This window comes from Tachyglossus aculeatus, chromosome X1 (genome assembly GCF_015852505.1).
Source record: "Tachyglossus aculeatus isolate mTacAcu1 chromosome X1, mTacAcu1.pri, whole genome shotgun sequence".
In the NCBI taxonomy this organism is placed as follows: domain Eukaryota; kingdom Metazoa; phylum Chordata; class Mammalia; order Monotremata; family Tachyglossidae; genus Tachyglossus; species Tachyglossus aculeatus.
The window spans coordinates 112,186,302-112,205,681 of record NC_052101.1 but is presented as its reverse complement, the minus strand read 5'-3'; the positions used below and the strand labels follow the sequence as shown (position 1 = coordinate 112,205,681).

Genomic DNA, 19,380 nt, shown 5'->3' with positions numbered 1-19,380 from the left:
CAGCACTCAGTACAGTGCTTGGCCCACAGTAAGAATTTAAAAATGCTTAATAATAATTAACCAGATAACTTGGATAACAGGAGTTCTGGCCCAAGGGAGATGGGTAGAGAAAATTTAAGGAAGGTAGGGGTTTAGGGATGTGTTCTCGCCATCTGATGATCATGTTTATGTACCCGATACTCACACAGCCCAAGTTGTTGGGTGCTACAGTTCAGCGGTGGTATGATATACTGAAGAGCAGGAGTCGCAAGGGCCCAGTATCTTGGCCCAGCTAAGCCACTTGCCTGCTGTGTGATTTTGGACAAATTCCTGAATCTCTATGGCTCAGTTTGCTCATATGCCAAAATTGGGGTGGGGGGGGAGAGGGAATTGTGCCTTTCCCAGCAGGAATGCTATGCCTATTTAAGGCAAAGGTACTTTGGGAATAAAAGTGCTTTCCAAAAGATATCATTTCTGTACAGAACAACTAAAGCTGAAAGCTACAAAGAGGCAGCAGGATTTAAATTGTCTTGCTGAGTAATATAGGAAACAAAGAAGACAGCAGACAAGGAAGGGTGTGGCCTCTTTTCACTTTGGCTGCTTGGGATGAAGCAATCGGGTTCCTGTGGGTGACAGCCTCCTCGGGGTCAGAGGGGAATACCAATGGCTCCACTGAAAACTCTTTAGCAAACACAGACAATACTATACACCTCCTGCTACCACAAGGATGGAGCATAAAAGAGTGTTGGGGAGGGGGTGGTAAAACGAAAACCCAGAAACACATTCCACTCCTGAAAACGCTCATTCCTATTTAAGCACTTCAATTTAAGACAATCCACTGGGCTCTCCGGCAAACACGGAATTTGTCAAGAACATGTTAGCCTGTTCTTGACACCAGACCCACCATGGGCCCAACTGCTTCCTCTGATAACACTATATGCAGAAAGGCAGGCTACCAGAACATTCCCTAACAACCCAGAAGGCAGATGAAACTAAACCCCCACCACAGTGAAAGCCAGCACTCTCTACTGCTTCAAATTTAACAAAAAGTGATTGCTACTTTAGAAGTTCTCATGAGAACTTTGGACTCCTATCCTAGGCCGGGCCAGGCAGGGGGTATGGAGAAGGACATACATTTCTCCTCTCTCCCCACCACTTTGAACCTCCTGGGGAAGGTTCAAAGCCCTGTCTTTAAGGAAACAAGCCTTACAGTAAAGCAAGGGTGAAAGTTCATAGTTCATAAATTAAACATCCATTCATGAGCCTTACTATTTTCCTTTCTTCCACTAAATGAATATTTAACAATGTTTAATACGGGCTAAAGGATTTTTTCAGGCATTATTGTGGTAGTGGAAATGTTAAGTATTCAATGTTACCTCCATCTTTGCTTGAATTAAATTGCCCTGAATTATGGCATTAGCTCGAATGGATCTACCAACTCCTGTTGTATTGTACTCTCCCAAGCGCTTAGCACAGTGCTCTGCCTAAGAACTCAATAAGTGCATTTTTCAGGTCAAACAGACTATATAAAAAAAGAAAGAAAAAGGAATTGAGTTGCCAGGGCTTCCTTTATAGGGTGAGTCAGAGACTTTAATGGAAGTCTACTAAACAATTAGTGTCTTTTCACTCCCTTAAGTATTTAACTAGTGGATCACGAATACAAAAAGAAAAACAAAAACACCTCAGATTCCCATAAGCAAGGTAGCCTCCTTTTATGGAGATCTTTTGTTATTTAAACTAAGATAGTCACAATACATGCTTATGCAAAAGACAGTGAACTTAATGCCTTTCTTCCAGGAAAGGTCAAATTCCTCACCTTTCATTTATTCTCTATATCACTGCAAACTAAGCATGCTACCTATTTTATTAGGCAAATAGGCACTGTAAAGCTAAACAACTTATATTAACTACTAGAAGTTGGGCCAATGCTATTTTCTCATCTTAAATCAATAAGACCACCTCGGAGTCCTATTTATATAGCTAGAGATGCAAGAATGTGAGCCCCAGGACTGGCCAAAAAAACAAAAACAGTCCTGTCTGTGTGTGGGAGGCAGAAGACAACATCGGTTTCTTCAGTTTTCCTAAAGTCCTTCAAGCAAAACTGCAGGCAGTCCCCTTTCCAAAGAGGGCAGGGCTCCTACAAAAATTCTGACCTCTCAATGGGTAACTGGTGGGGCTAATAATAATTATGGTATTTGTTAAGCACTTACTATGTGTCAAGTACTGTTCTAAGCGCTGGGGTAGATAAAAGGTAAGGAGGTTGTCCCACTTGGGGTTCAGTCTTAATCCCCATTTTACAGATGAGGCAACCGAGGCACAGAAATGAAGTGGCTTGCCCAAGGTCACACAGCAGACAAGTGGCAGAGCCGGGATTAGAACACACATCCTGACTCCAAGCCCACTCTTACCACTAAGCCTGGACCCCACAACATTTATATATGTATTTTGAAATGCTATATTATAAATTACATGTTCATATTAATGTCTGTCTCCCCCTCTAGACTGTAAGCTCATTGTGGGCAGGGGATATGTCTACCAACTCTATTGTACTGTACTCTCCCAAGCACAGTGCTCTGCACACAGTAAGCACTCAGATAACACTGATAGATTGGACCCACTGGAGGAAGCTGAGGAGAGGTGGGGAAAGAGGCAGTAAGAGCAGATTTGAGAACCACTTATCCATTCATGTGCCCTGCTATGAGACCCCACCCTTTGTTAACAACTTTCTGGTTCTCAAGACTAACAAATGCCCATATCCCAGTAAGAACTAATAGGAGCAAAAAGATCAACTACCCCCAGAAGAAATCTATGAAATTCAGGATCAGTTCATTTATATGGAACTTTTCAAAAATCAGAAACGCGGACATTTTCCAATACCTGTGCACCAAGAGCCATCTCATTCTTCAGGACAAGCATGTTCCTTCTGAAGTAAGTGGTGAGCCTCAGTAGTGTGTCAAGAATCTCAGCATTAGAAGTGCTGTTGTTCAATGATTGTATTGATAATTGTGGTATTTGTTAAGCGCTTACTATTTGCCAGGCACTGTATTAAGTGCCAGGGTGGAGACAGGCAAATTGGTTTGGACAGTCCCTGTCCTACATGGGGCTCCCAGTCAAAATCCCCATTTTACAGTTGAGGTAACTGAGGCTCAGATAATAATAATAATGGCATTTATTAAGCGCTAAGTGAAGTGACCTGCCCAAGGTCACACAGCAGACAAGTGGCAGAACCAGGATTAGAACCTAGACCATGATCAGTCAGTCCCCCAGGGAAGACATTTCCTCAAGGAGACAAGTTGCATGCTTAATTATAACCCACCTGATTTTTACTGGAGCAGTAAGATGGTTGTTGCAAAAGCACTTTGGAAATAAATGCCATACAAATTTCGAGGAGTCATTATTAGTGGTCTGGACTGTATGACCATTTTTAATTAAACCTAGCCATTCACTTGTTTGTCACTTCTCCATCTCCCCAGTTATCTTTCTTATCTTCCCAGAAAGGAGACATAAGCAGTGAGCCTCCCAAACTGCTCTAATGTATTGCTATCACTTAATCCCCGCTCCTGCTGCTCCTAACCCCCACTGCTTCTAATGCTGCAACCTCCAGCTCTAATTTCAACCAACTAAAACAAATGAAATTTCTGAATTTCTTGTCCTGAAAGAGTAAGGCTTGAAAACGCATGATTACGAAGTTCAGGGAAAGTCCTTTTAATTCCTGCGCTAATCAGTTACCAACAGGCAGGAAAAAAAATTTCTTATGAAACTCGGAATTCCCCACTCCAGTCCCTCACTTCCTTGCCATAGGGAAAAGCGGCAAAACAGCTGCTTGCATGTGGCTAAACTTCCCTTTTTACAGTTACTCACTAAGACTCACTAAAAACGACCAGTGTTGATTTGGGCTGGTACACAGCTAAGAAAATGTTATCTCTGAAAAGAAATGGGCCCGTGCAGTTTCTGGTTCTGCCCTCAGGTCAACAGTTCAATTTTTTTCCTCAATCGATTAGAACTGAGAGCAGAGAATATTTGTACGAGTGACAAAATGAGACCATTCTGTCGGAGAAAGCTCCCGGCCCCTTGCTGAAAAGAATGGGGAAGGAACCCAGAAAAGAGCAATAATGGCTTCAAAGTCTGCCAGTTCACTTGAGGAAGAAAGGGCACTCCCTTCCCTCAAGGGAAATTTAATGGACTGCTTCAACAGCACTTCACACTGGTGCCAATCTAGGCCTAAAGCTAAAGTTCCTGTACAGTAGAGTAATTCATCAGTCTCCCTCAAACGCTTCAGTGCTAGAAAGATAAAAGCAAGAGCACCTTGCAGATTTGTACCCAGTCTTGCATGCCTGACATCACGCTCATAAAAGCGAATTTTGGCTACTATGGAGACATCTTGTACAACAAACCTGCCCTCTGAGTGAATAAAAGGTGTGGCAATCAAACAGTCCCAAATGCCTTGGCTCAAAAGATGCAACAAGGACGTTCCCACTCTACCCAGCTCTACACTCTGTAAAGTCGGAGCAAAGATGAGCATTTATTTGCTCGAATAAATTGGGAGGTCCATGCCCCCTCCCAATTTTAAACAGTATAGGGCAGATGTAATGGTCTAATCTCTGTAATCTAAGCATGTCTACCCGTCTTGGGAACAGTGCAGCTTTCTTTTCGATCACCACATGCAAAATTATTTTGTGATACAAGAAAAATTACTATCTGACTGCTAATACATGCTTCCACTCCCCTCTCTACCCACTCTGCATTAAGGCTAAAGGTGAAAAGTCTTACTTTACTGAAAATACATCTTGGGGGGAAAAGTTGGTGTAAATTAGTTTTCATGCTGAAAACTAGAAGGGAAGCAATAATCCAAACTCCCAAGGTGGTCTGTTAGTGCAGACAGCCAACAAAAGGACATCTTATTTTAGCCACTTGAAAAGCAGCTGAGTTTAGGAGATATGTAGCCTGATTAAATTCTAAGTTACCAAGTTTGCCAGTCAGACACCCTGTTGCATATTAAGAAGTGTTCCCACATAAAATGTTACACATATTAATTCCAATATATTGAACACTCATCTTCATTTCAAACAGCTTACTGCTGGTACTTTAATTAGAAAGAGCCTAGAAGTGAACAGTATTTCATGCAATTACCTGCATTAAACATGTGGCATACATGTGTGATCATGCCTGAAACGGCAAGCCTAAAAAAGACAACTTGTTACAGCCTTTGAACTAAAGCCATAGGAGGGGACTGGAATTTCCTCACCACATTCTTGGCTAAAGGCCTGAAACCATAATTACTGTTCCCATGGAAAAAATCCTGGCTCAGCCACAAAACCACTTCTTTGCAAGCAGGCTACATCACTCCCAAATGAAATACCTGGGTTTTTTTTTAAAAAAGTTATTTTCTGAGGTTGACAATTTACAACACTATATATCTTTTATAAAATGTATCAAACAACTGTGGTGTAAAACTCCCAGAACCATTTCACTCTATTAATCAACAAGTTTTGCTTTTGCCTAGTCCTAAACAATCAGTGATTCATGGTGTGTAAAAATATAAAAAGTTCATACCCCAAAAAAGTAGACAAAAAAAATGAATAGGCAGCTATATAATTCGACTACCATTCCACCTCCCTAAAACCACAGGGAATTCAAAGATGCACTTAATGCCTATATATAAGCAATGAAAGTAAATAAAATGAAACCAAGGCAGGTGTTAAGGTCTCTACTAAATATAGTGCAATTAGCATCTTAAACTCCAGAGCTCTACTAATAGCAAAATGAAAGCACATTACATTCAAGGATATGAATGCAAATTCAACTAGACATGTCTAATATGAGGCATGATGTACCAAATATGGAATGTAAAAAGGAGAACAAGAATGTACATGCAAACAATTATATTCCTAAAACAAGGGCAAGGGTGGATTTTTGTCCAAGTGAATTGGGACAGTAATTAAGCTTTATTTACTAGATTAGCAATGTGCACATTACTGCAAGGTCTAACTACTACTGCTATTTTTGCCTCAATAGCACAGGTCATTCATTTTCTTTTGTACAATTGAATCAAGTCAATACCGCCAAGAGACAGATCACGCCACACTATGTAACTAAAATTGAAGTCTTCAAATTAGCTGACAAAAATTCCCGCAACTTGATCTAAAATTAAGTTTGTCAAATTATGCTGGAAATATCTGCTCACATATAGAAAAGTTAACTTTCAAGTTGAACAGCACTTGAAATTTCCTCACTGCACACAAAATCATTAGGTGCAGAAATGAAAAAATGATCAAGGTAGGTAGACTACACTTTGGTAAAACTTGGCGTTTAAAAAAAATTGATGATAGACTTACAATTAAGCGCAGTAAAGTCTACATCTCAGTTTTCACATCCTGAATATCCACCCTGGTCTATAACTTGAGAACTTTCTGCTCTCTAAGAAGTTTGCTGTTCTGTCCTTTTCCCGATGCTTACTATTCCAGAAGAGCATCTGAGCATTGAGACAGCCACTAATCTATTTATAGTACAAGACTAACAATATTCATCCCCACTAGGTGATTATTATTAAATTCTTCAATGTCTAAAGAAGATTTCTTCTGCATACCACAAAACTCTGACAGAATTAAGGATAGAAGTTGCTAGAGCTGGTAGCAAAGAACTTGATTGACAACCCCGTACTCTTGTTCAAGGCAACTCTAGTACTAGTTTTACAATAGTTGTTTCTCCCCACATGTAAGAGGCGGGCTGGGTGACATCGCTATTTAAGAAAAAAACGTCCAACGATGACCACAGTTGTGGTAGAACCTGTAAACTTCCAGGATTATTAGGAGAGTATAAAATCAAAAAAAGATCTGCAACTAGGGCTTCTCATAACTATTGGGCAGATCTTGTAACTTGAAGGAGTTTCCGTGAACACAAAATGTATTTTCAGTAAGACTGACCAGCAATCTGAGTTAGCCAATAGTCTAATAGCAAAACTACCCTCTATTTTGGGACTTAAAATTGCTTACCAGATATTCCTACCAATAAGTCAAAGACAAATTTGCCCGGGGTAACCGGGAATGATTTCAACACCACTGATTAAGTTAACATAAAGGAGAATTCAGGCAAAGCCTGACTGGGGTTTGAGGTACTATTTTCTTCCATAGGAGAAAAACAGCATGCTACCCTTGAGTAATAAATAAATAAAATATAATGATGGCATTTAAGCGCTTACTATGTGCAAAGCACTGTTCTAAGCACTGGGGGGATACAAGGTAATCAGGTTGTCCCACGTGGGGCTCACAGTCTTAATCCCCATTTTATAGATGAGGTAACAGGCTCAGAGAAGTGACTTGCACAAGGTCACACAGCAGACTTGTGGCAGAGCCAGGATTAGAACCCATGACCTGACTCCCAAGCCCGTGCTCTTTCCAGCGAGGCACGTAGCTAGCTGACACCAAGATGTTTTGGAAAAATAAAAGCCTAGAACTTTGTTCCTCTAAGACTAGAGAGAAATGGTATTACACCCTTTAGAAGAAACCCTTCAGAAAAGCAGCATGGCCCAGTGGATAGAGCACAGGACTGGGAGTCATACGGACCTGGGTTCTAATCCCAACTCTGCCATTTATTTGTCTGCGCTACCTTAAGAAGTTAAGTCACTTAACTTCTCTGTGCTTCAGTTCCCTCATCTGTAAAACGGGGATTAAGACTGTGAGCCCCATGTGGGACATAGACTGTGTCCAATCTGATTAGCTTGTATCTACCCCAGCACTTAGAAAACAGCTTGACACATTAAATGCTTAGATACCACTATCATCAAATCAAATTCTTAAAGTAACAATATTCAGTAATCAAGAATGAATCAAGGATACTTGTGCATCGACTGTGTGCAGAGTACTAAGTGCTGTAGGAGACTAAATACAAAAGACCACCCAATCCCTGCCCCCCAGGAGTTTTTGTATTCTACTGGAATGCAAGCCTTTCCAAACCTCAAAGACCTACAGATGGGAAATATCTCTCCCAAGTTACCTGGATTCTAGGTTAAAAGTTGGAAATTAGTGGATGGCCGCACAAGTTAGATGGTACCAATAAGTTTCCCATTTAATAATACTTTCATTCATTCAATCGTATTTATTGAGCGCTTACTGTGTGCAGAGCACTATACTAAGCACTTTCAAGTCACTTGTAACTACTTGCAATGACCAGTCCTGCAGAAATGCATTGTTTAGCAGTGGACTGCAACTGGAAATTCTAGGCTCTTCATTCTTAACCTTGGGATGTCATTTCACCAGAATATATTTCAACTTCCCTACTTCCCAAATTAGAGGAACTTCTACAAATGCCAGGTAATTTTGCTTTCATCAAGAAAATTACTGAAGGGCAGACCATCAAAAGATTTGCTTAACACAAAAAAAGTTTCGATGCATTAAGCTTTCTCCAAATACCATTCAATCTTCAAGTAGAGCTAAAGGATTCCATTTTCCTTATCTATAGCACTGCTCTCCAAATATGGTTTTGTAGCAGTTTTAAATTGCATTCATTAGAATACATATGTTTATTCCCAGAATAGTGGTTGAGCCTTTCTGACTTCTGATTTTCCACACAAAAATAGCTCCTTGACTTTGTTGCCCATTTTCCTTCCATCTTTTATCTTTAAAAAAATTTCAAAGCAGTAGTGAAAAAATGCACATGCTCTCTGCACTACTGATAAAGGAGATCCCAGGGTTAGGTTGGGGCTTTCAAGTTCAGGAACTGGCAGGCTAAAGGTCACATTTATTGTGAGTGCAAGTAAAGTTTACATTTCTCTAGGACAATTAGTTATCAACAAATGCTAAATGTAAACTAAATATGAAATTCCCTTTCTTTGAAAAATAAGGCTCAAATGTCTAATTTCTTTCCTTGGGGGTGGGAAGATAGGAGGAGAGCTTCTGGCCTGAAAATCCTACTTCCAGGTATTCAAATTACAGAGGAGGGGATGGGGGGGAGGGAAGGAGAAAAATGGCTTAACGAGTGAAAAACAAAAGATTCCCCACGTAACAATGGAGATAATTCAAATCCATAAAAATCAAGGCTAATGCTAAAGTAGACCAGAGGCTGAGCGAGTGTAATAAGGAGAGAAAAGTGAGAAGTGCCTACCTTTGTACCAACTGTTATATCTGGGACAATGCTGTAGGAAAAAGAAAGAAAAGGATAAAAGTTAGATAGGTTTACCACAATCAACAGCAGTAAGAAAAAAAGCTAGTCCAAAGTGCAGTTGTTTCTGAAAGTGAAAAAAGAAGAGTTTATCCCCCTCTAGACTCATAGGCAGGGAACGTGTCTGCCAATTCTTGTACTCTCCCAAGCGCTTAGTACAGTGCTTGGCCCACAGCAAGAGATCAATATATACCATTGACAGATTGAGTGAATATGAAATATATTAGGTAGATGGTAATGGAGACCCAAGAACTAGTCAGCAGGAAACTGTTAGCCATAGTTAAACTCCTTCCCAGCAACTTGAGTTTGCAACTTTTGGGGGAGGAACTACAAAAAAGTAGCTCATCCCCCGAGGAATATGTCTAGCAACTTTTACAAAATGAAGGTAAGGAAATTCTAGTGCACTTACAGCAAGGCACAAAAATCACTTTACCGATGGCATCACTCAATCCCCGTTAGAATTAAATGTTCCCAATCTATTCCCCCCATCCCCCGCCCCCAAAAGACAAAAACCCCGAACTCTGACAGGCCTTTTGGTCAACTGAAGGGTCTCAAATTCTCCTTCCATCTCCCAAAAGGGGTTCAGATGGACTATTTTACTGGGTTCCTTCATTTCCTAACCCAGATGTATCAGACTCAAAAGATCTTTGTCCTGTACGAACGTGGAGAATTAGTGGACAGGAAACCCAATAGCTAACTCTTAGTTACTCAGAGGCTGATTTTTCCACGTTTGTACTTTTTTTTTCCAGGCCCCTGACTGCTACTTCCTCCTGTTTCCCTGCCCTTTTTCCCCCCAAAAAGTGTTTGGGTACACTTTTTATGGGTACAGCCTGATACAGGGCACACCAAATGAGTAACTTGTATGGGTACAGCCTGATACAGGGAACACCAAATGAGTAACTTGAAAGAGGTCCACCATTTCCTGAAGAGGACTGTTTCACATAACACTACAAAACCACTGTAAAGGAACTAAAGTATTAAAGCTCTTTGTTCAATTGTCTCATCATGTTTTACTGTAATTTATCAAAAACACGGAAAAAGGTAGAAATGCGTGTAGCTTTGCAAATCTCAAAATTTTCAGAAAGTTGTATTTCTTCCTCTCTCTTGCTAAACCTTTTCCTTTGCTCCGCCAAGTTTTCGTGAAGCACCTGCGGGATGGCACACCCTGAGAAACCATGTACTCTTAATTTGTCAGAATATAAAACACCAACAATTCCTACAATCTTCTGCTTCAATGGTTTCTACATGTCTTGCTTAGAAGGGGTAGCAAAGCCACTTGGCTTGCAGGCAAAACAGTCACCGAAAATGAAGATCCGGGAGCCAGTTTATGGCCGAGAAAGAATGCAACACATTCATTTCTGGGTTGAGTGCACCAGCCATCGGATAGGGCCCCAGGGAGTCCTCTGGGTCAACACCCTCCACGGTTCCTGCCCCCTCTTCAGGAGGTAGGATAATTTAAATTAAAATACAAGGAAAGGCAGGGAGTGAAAGAGATTGAGTACTCCACAACTCACAACTAAGATAAAACGTTATTGGCTGATGAATTCCAGAAATCCTTGCTAGTATTGGGAAACCTGCCGGACCTTCTGCTTAGCAGAGTGCAAATGAATAAGTGTACCTCATAATGGAAATTAATCCTGAACTCCCAACCTGCAATCTCTTCTATGTAGACCCACATTTTCTTCGAGAATTAAGACGCCCCACCAATTTTCTCATATATTATGACCACTGAACAATCAATAAAGACCAGATCTTCACCCAAACAGCTGGCCTCAAAAAATAAGCAGAATTGCCGCTTATGAGGTATCTAACCATTCCAACATACCCCAGCAATGTACAGCTGGAGCCTCAATGTTAGACTGCTGAAACAGCATCTTTCTCCATTCTGGCTTTTTAAAAAAAGTTCAATTAAAAATGTTTTTGCATTAAAATTCCATTGGTACCCACCACTGAAAACACAAGTTCTATCACACCCTGAATTACCGGCTCCATTGATGTTCACTAAATCTATCGGCAACAATATCCAATTTGCTCTTGAACATACATACCCATATTCCAACTTTTATGATGGAACTGTTAAACCCAATATAGGTGTCTCCATTTTTCACTCTAATAAAAAGCTTAAGTCTTTCCCTCTAACTTTTTAACACAATCACAGAAAAAACCTTCACACGGAGAAACAGAAAAGAATGAGCGGAACTTTCAAGTTTTCCCCAACTTTCCAAAAGACTTCCCAACTTTCCTACCAATTTTACACATCCGGTGCTTCAGGAGGGCCTCAAACGGGAAATACCTTACATGAAGTAGCCTTTATAAGGAATTTTTAAAATTTTTCAAGCAAAGAGGTGTTTTAAATTAGGACCCTAATTCCTCCATCCCCATCCCTGTTGCCCATTTTGGGGGCTGCGTGTCCTATTAATCCACATTTAAATGGAATCTAAAAGTGGAAATTTTCTCCCAATGTCCAAAATGACACTTCCATTAATCGTATAAAAATCTAACCTATTTTATCACAAAATGTCTGACCTCCTTCCCACAATTTGAAATCCACACCCAATACAAAGTTTACATAGTATTTATGGGGAAGCTTTCAGAGCTCTACAAGTTATGTAAATAACTTAAGTCCACTTTGTCCAAGTTTGTAGTGAGAAATACAGCCGCAATTAAAATATGCGTTAAATAAAAACTTTTTCATAGCGTGAAATAAAGATTTCGGAAATCGGTTATGAATTAATTTCCATGCTGCAATTGAGATCGTCACTCCAATTTCTTCAAAAGCCCAGTTAATAAAGCCCATTATTGCACTCTTCTAGAAGATGGAGCACAGCGAAATTGAGGGTAATATAGGAAGTATCGAGATCAAATTTTTCCACTCACCCGCTAACTTTTCAAGATCGTTAAATTGCAAATGCCAGTATTTCCAACTCCCAGGTAATGAACCGATTTTGAAGCCATCATACACACACCCCTCTCGAAGTTATTTACAACAGGAGCTTGCAATGCAAAGATAAGCTTTTCAAGACAATGAACAAAAAAAACTGCACTTCCCCGGCTCGGCCGGTATCAAGTTTTAATTCAAGCAACTCAACACACAAATGATCCGAGAACTGGCTGGAAGGTGCGGCCCCTCCCTCGACGGCGCTCCACCTTTTGAGCAGGAACGCACCCAGGGGGATTGGGTGAACACTTTGTAACCCAGGTAATGAAATTTAAACTCGGAAGAATTTGGCACATAAGGGAAGGTCTTCTGCAAGGAACCAACATTACGCAACGCCTGCCCAATTTCAGTGAACACCCCTGCCCACGCCATACCCCTCCACATACAATGGCGGGGGGGAGGAGGGAGGGCTTTGAACACACGAGGGATTAGAAGCCCCCCGGGACCTTTTCCTAGAGTATTCCACATTGCTTCTAACAACGACAAATCTTGGACCACTTCTTACAGCGAACTGGGAGTTTTCGATCACAACTCGCCCAAAGAGGCGCATTCCCTCTTAGGGAAGCAGCGTGGCTCAGTGGAAAGAGCCCGGGCTTTGGAGTCAGGGGGCGTGGGTCCGAATCCCGGCTCCACCACATGTCTGCTGTGTGACCCTGGGCAAGTCACTTCACTTCTCTGGGCCTCAGTTACCTCATCTGGAAAATGGGGATGAAGACTGTAAGCCCCATGTGGGACAATTTGATTACCTTGTATCTACCCCAGCGCTTAGAACAGGGCTTGGCACATTGTAAGCGCTTAATACCAACATTATTATTATTATTATTTCCCATTGAGGCCTACAGGGAACTACTTTGAAAGTCACTAGCGCTACCTTGTATCTACCCCAGCGCTTAGAACAGTGCTTGGCACATAGTAAGCGCTTAATACCAACATTATTATTATTCCCCATTGAGGCCTACAGGGAATTGCTTTGAAAGTCACTGGCGCTACCTTGTATCTACCCCAGCGCTTAGAACAGTGCTTGGCACATAGTAAGCGCTTAATACCAACACTATTATTATTTCCCACTGAGGCCTACAGGGAACTACTTTGAAAGTCACTGGCGCTACCTTGTATCTACCCCAGCGCTTAGAACAGTGCTTGGCACATAGTAAGCGCTTAATACCAACATTATTATTATTTCCCATTGAGGCCTACAGGGAACTGCTTTGAAAGTCACTGGCGCTACCTTGTATCTACCCCAGCGCTTAGAACAGTGCTTGGCACACAGTAAGCGCTTAATACCAACATTATTATTTCCCATTGAGGCCTACAGGGAACTGCTTTGAAAGTCACTGGCGCTACCTTGTATCTACCCCAGCGCTTAGAACAGTGCTTGGCACTTAGTAAGCGCTTAATACCAACATTATTATTATTATTATTTCCCATTGAGGCCTACAGGGAACTACTTTGAAAGTCACTGGAGCCCACATGGGCAGGACAAATCGCTTTGCCACTTGGACCGCCAAGGGACCCCGCCGGGGCGGGAAAGGTAAGAAGAGGGAGGCTCAGTGGTAAAATTTAGAGCCTTTTGATCGCACTGCACGAGCCAATTCCTCCTCCGACCGGTTGCAGACGATCCCAGGGCTGACTAAACTAGATCCAAGCCACCAGGCCGCGCTACCTTATTTCCCCTCCCGCCCCCCTTGGGCGCGGCTCTTCGCCTTGCACAACTAGCACTGATCGCGACTGGAAACTCCCGAGATTCGCGGGCACGAGGCCGGGGGGGGGGGGAGGGAGTAGGCGGGGCAGGCAGGGGCCCCCGCACCCTTCCGGGCAGGGCGGGTCCCCAAACTGCGAACCACCCTCGGCGCCAGAGGAAAGCGGTGGGGGGAGGAGGGAAAAAGGCGCGAGTGGTGGAGCGGCAAAACAGGGCAGGGTGCGGGGAAGGAGGCGGGGTGGCCGGTGAGAGACCAAAGGCCCGGGGATGAGGGTGAAAAGGCGGTAAGAAGCAGCGCCATGAAAAACTGGGGAGTTGAGGAAAGTACACGGGGCGAGGCGTGAGGCGCGGCCGGGGGAACACCGCGAGAAGTGTGCGGCGCGCTCCCATGGAACTAAGTGGCTATAGGGGGGACAACTTGGAAAAAACGCGAGATTTCAACAACCCACGGGCGCCACGGAAGGGGGCCGCCGGGGGGGGTGGGGGGGCGCAAAGATTCCGAAAGGGGGGGGAGGGGGCGCGCGCTTCAGTCCCCTAAACCGGCTCGCGCCGGTCTCCCCACGCGGGCCGTGTGGAAAAGCGACCGTTGGAGAAGCGGATGCCCAGCAGCAGACGGCGGCTGGAGCAGCGCGGGACCGGGCGTGGGAAGCTGAGGCGGCCCCCCCGGCCCACCTGAACGCGGGCTGAGGCGAAAAAAAGTCACGAAATCGTGGCCGGGTGCTCCCAACAAAGCCAAGGTAACGGGGAAGAAGTGGGAGGACGGGGAGGGGGTGGGGTGGGGGGCAAACTTACCCGTCCATTGCACACAGAAGAGACCCGCAGGGAACGGAGTGGAGGCACCAGAATAGCAGGAACCGACTCGACGGCTCCGTGTTATAGACTCACAAAATGGCGGAGACACCAGACCACATCCCCCGCTCGCCCTGGCCATTGGCTCCAACCAAGGGGAGGGGGTTGGGTTGATGCCGATGCTCCCCGCCGGAAGCCGCGATTGGCTCGGAGAACTGCCCGGAGGCAGGGCCAAGGGATAAACGGGGGTTTTAATGAGTAAAAGAGATGTCGATCAATTTCCAGGGTGGAGTCATCTTATGGAGATGGCGGAGAGGGAGTGGAAGATTACCACATGATCTTCCGTAAATCTCTGGGGCAGCCATCTTGAGTGTGGTTTTGTGGGTGGCGGGCGGCCATCTTGAGAGTGGGTGCACGTGGCGGGCCGGGAAGCGTGGTCCCCGTCGCCGCCGCCATTTTGCGTACGGGCAGAGTCGGGGCTCGCGGTTTGAGGCGGGAAAAAGGGGTGGCACCTTCAGGTGTGGGTAGAAATAGCCCGACCTGAGACCCGGAGAGCATTTGTGGACCTCCCCGTATAATCTTTTTCCTCACTTTTGGGTCAAATTCCCCCTTCCTTCCTTGCCCACTCTTCATTTTTCAACTTAGTCTGCGGGACTCCTCGTGGGTCAAGGGCCTGCTTTGTTCCTGCGTAGAGTTAGGGCCGGGGGAAAAGTCTCCAAAATGAAGTCCGGCTCACCCGGGAGTTGCCTTAGCTCTTACGGACACATCCCTTGCCATCCTGAGGCAAAAAGGGCCTTTTTGAGGAGGGCCGGAGGAAGGAGTTCGGGAAGTCAAACATTGGGAGAACGGGCCAACCCGTTCAACCACCTATCCACCGCCTCATCCCTTAACTGTTCACTTTTTTATATCAATCTATTTATCCATCTGTGTTTAGTTACTTATATTTACTCTCGTGGGCTTAACTATTGCAGGGTGGAGCATTTATATCAGCCTATCTTCCCTATTAAACTCTTTAAAGAGAAGCAGCGTGGCTCAGTGGAAAGATCACGGGCTTTGGAGTCAGAGGTCATGGGTTCGAATCCCGGCTCCGCCACATCTCTGCTGTGTGACCTTGGGCAAGTCACTTAACTTCTCTGAGCCTCAGTTACCTCATCTGTAAAATGGGGATTAAGAATGTGAGCCCCACGTGGGACAACCTGATCACTTTGTACCCCCCCCAGCGCTTAGAACAGTGCTTTGCACATAGTAATAATGCCAACATTATTATTATTATTATTATTATTATTATTATTATTAAAGACGGGGCCCAGAATCACTGACTTTTTCTGCGTGTTTCTCAAGCACCTAGAGCAGTGCTCTGCCCACAGTAGTTGTTCAATAATTCGGGGTGGGGGTGGGTGAGTAGGGAGGGAGAGTCCATTTTAGAGCCTCAAGGGAATTGGAGATGGGCTAAAACTAGTAATATGGATCTAGGTCATATTCCCCCACCCTTGATGATCACGCCCCTAGCACTTCATTTATTACACTCCCCACCCCTCTCCCCCAAGCCTTCAGCAGGGAAGGGCAGAAGAAGATAAGCCTGATCCAGCCTTCTCCACTCCCTACCTTGCCCATTTTCTAACCAGTGACAGCCCATTCCAGGGGGCATTAATGTAGTAAATGATCACCAAATCTGGGAATGGAACCAAATGAGTCATCAGCCGGTGTTGGTGAAGGCGCATACATGGTATTAAGTGCTCGGGTACATGTTAGTTGATAGGATCAGAGACATCCCAGGTCCCCGAAATGATTCAAAATCCAAGTAAGAACAGAGATAAATTTCATGTGACATGTAAAAGAACACCTCGTTTCCATCCCCTCATCTCATTTGAAATATCTTTCCAAAAGGTAACTTGGGGAGGAGCACAGATTCCTTTTGTTCTTATAATTGTAATTGGCCTTGTAATTATTTTAGCTGGCAGATGGAGAAAGTTTGCCAACATAATAACTACTTTGGTTTTCAAAGCCAGGCTGCAGATGATAGAAACAAACTTACAGTACAACGTGGATTTGCAGTGGACATTTCAAATTGTGAGAATAACTCACTGGGGGGGGGGGGGGGGGGGGCAGGGGTTTGGGTGGTTTCACTGGTTTCAATTTTTTGAGCCAGGAGGGTATAGCATTTTGTTTTATTACATATAAATAACCCAATAGGTTTGAGAGAATTTGTTTTGTGTTCAGAAACCAAAACATTGCTATGAGTTGCAAAGTGTATGCAAAATTTGTGAATATTTAAGCCCTATAATCGTATGCAAAAATTACTATTGCCATTAAAGAATTTATAGAAGAATGGCAGCCCAAAGAGAAAAAAAGCAATGTTTAACTTTCCAAGGTAAGTATAGACATCCTCAGAGATTGGTCCTGTTAAATCAAGTGTCAGGACTCCTGGGCCAAAGGTGAAAATGATACTACGTCTGTTATTTTGCATAAAATGTGTATGTGTTCTTCGAAGTTCATAAAATAAAAATCAATTCAACCTGGTGTAACTGAATTCTTCAAGGGCAATACTCTCGACATGGTATAATTGAAATACTTCATTTTAAAACCAAGTAATTTAATCCCATTTCTGTCTAGAAACGATGCTCGCACAGAGATGGTGAAGCACACATACATACACCAACACACACACACACAAATGGAGAGATGGTCTGGTGACACTTTGAGAGATGGTAGTTAAAGTTCAATCAGTCAATCAATCGTATTTATTGAGCGCTTACTGTGTGCAAAGCACTGTACTAAGCGCTTGGGAAGTACAAGTTGGCAACATATAGAGACAGTCCCTACCCAACAGTGGGCTCACAGTCTAAAAGACTGTCAGATAATGTCAGATTGGTAGTACAGACCCATAGATTTAGAGCCACACAATCCTCTCTCATTACAAGCTACTCATGGCCAGAGTGTGAGGGCACCTCATGATTTATTTACATGTAGAGCCATGGAAGTGCAATTCATCTGCCAATTTTAACAAGAGAACAATACCTCAAATTCATTGAGCCACTATCAATTTCCCAAAGGTTTTGTATTATTATTTAATTTGTCCTCAGAACTTTTCTGTGAGCAAGGCATTATTATTATCACTCTAGCAATGATGAGAAGCACCGTGGAGAAGCAGCATGGCTCAGTGGAAAGAGCATGGGCTTTGGAGTCAAAGGTCAGGGGTTCAAATCCCGGCTCCGCCAGTTGTCAGCTGTGTGACTTTGGGCAAGTCACTTAACTTCTCTGTGCCTCAGTTACCTCATCTGGAAAATGGGGATTAAGACTGTGAGCCCCCCGTGGGACACCCTGATCACCTTGTAACTTCTCCAGCGCTTAAAACAGTGCTTTGCACATAGTAAGCACTTAATAAATGCCATTATTATTATGATGATGATGAGATTAAGGCCCAGAGAGGTTGTGACTTGCCTAAGGTCACTCAGCAGGCCATTGGCTGAGGCAGAACTAGAATCCAGGCTCCGTGACTCTCAGATCCATAATCTTTCAACTACACAATGTGCATACTATCCTGAGGTGCTCTCTAACATCTTTTGGGTGGAAAAATTATGCTGGAAGTTCCTGGATGGTGTCTCCTGCCGCAACTGCAGCCTTGGACATCCCTGTCCACGTTTAAATCATTTATCATTTATTTCTCTACTTCCTCCTCGGAATAAAAGAAAAATATATGCGGAGGTTGACTAGTGAACTAGTTCTCATTTTGAAAAAGTTTTTAAGAGCATGTGATCCTGTAAAACAAGCAATAATTTTCAGAAAATGAGAATTGAGAGAAAGCTATTTAATGGTTGAGATTTGCACAGGCACTTTTTAAGATAGAAGTAAATTTCATATGACCAGGAAGATACCGTGTAAAAAGACACTGTTAATGTGGTAAATTTTTATATGAGCTGATGTGTTATGCCATTTTCAACAGATTTTTGAAAGTGTGAATTCTTTTATTAATCAAGCTCTTGAAGTGCACCAGTTAATGTTGTGAATGGACTGTACTCATCTTGATGCTCATTTTTAATGTGGTATTGAAATAAATCTTTTTGGATTTTATTCCAACGATGGAATTGTTATTAAAGGATTCTGAATGATTTCAATTCCTTGAGTAAACTAGGGTTTTTAAAACTAATCAAAGGATAGCACACAGTAAGCGCTCAATAAATACGATTGATTGATTGATTGATAGCATTCCTTCCAGGTCAGGAATTCACTAAGGGACCTTCTCTCTAACTGTTATCTTTATTGAGTATTTACAAATACACTCAGAGTGTGAGCCCGTTGTAGGGTACGGCTTGTCTCTATTTGTTGCCAGATTGTACTTAGAGAAGCAGCGGGGCTCAGTGGAAACAGTACAGGCTTTAGAGTCAGAGGTCATGGGTTCAAATCCCAACTCTGCCACATGGCTGCTGTGCGACCTTGGGCAAGTCACTTAACTTCTCTGAGCCTCAGTTAACCTCATCTGTAAAATGGGGATTAAGACTGTGAGCCCCACTTGGGACAACTTGATCACCTTGTATCCCCTCCCCAGTGCTTAGAACAGTGTTCTGCACATAGTAAGCGCTTAACAAATGCCATCATTATTATTACTCCAAGCGCTTAGTACAGTGCTCTGTACACAGTAAGCGCTCAATAAATGTGATTGAATGAATGGTGTAGCTAGCTTTTCTACTTTGGTTTTGGAGAAAATCTGTGTGATTTAGCTAAATGAAGGGGATGGTTATTTTAAATTTGGACAACTAAAATGAAGTGAATTGAAAATTAAATTGTCAATATGTACAGATTTTAAAGTCTCTATTTTACA

At 43.0% G+C, this 19,380-nt stretch overlaps 1 protein-coding gene across 2 annotated transcripts in view; it reads right to left on the bottom strand.

Moving 5' to 3' along the window:
- PTBP1 (polypyrimidine tract binding protein 1) overlaps window positions 1-14,636 on the bottom strand; it is a 29,797-nt gene extending 15,161 nt beyond the window's left edge. Inside the window, exons 1-2 of one of the 2 annotated variants that reach the window (XM_038771847.1) lie at window positions 14,565-14,636; window positions 9,079-9,109 (exon numbers count right to left, since the gene is read on the bottom strand). In XM_038771847.1, the coding sequence (XP_038627775.1) occupies window positions 9,079-9,109; window positions 14,565-14,572 (39 nt within the window). In that variant the 5' untranslated portion in view covers window positions 14,573-14,636. The remainder of the gene's footprint in view (window positions 1-9,078; window positions 9,110-14,564) is intronic. The other variant, XM_038771848.1, reaches the window with a different exon arrangement.
- Between the last annotated feature and the right edge of the window lie 4,744 nt (window positions 14,637-19,380).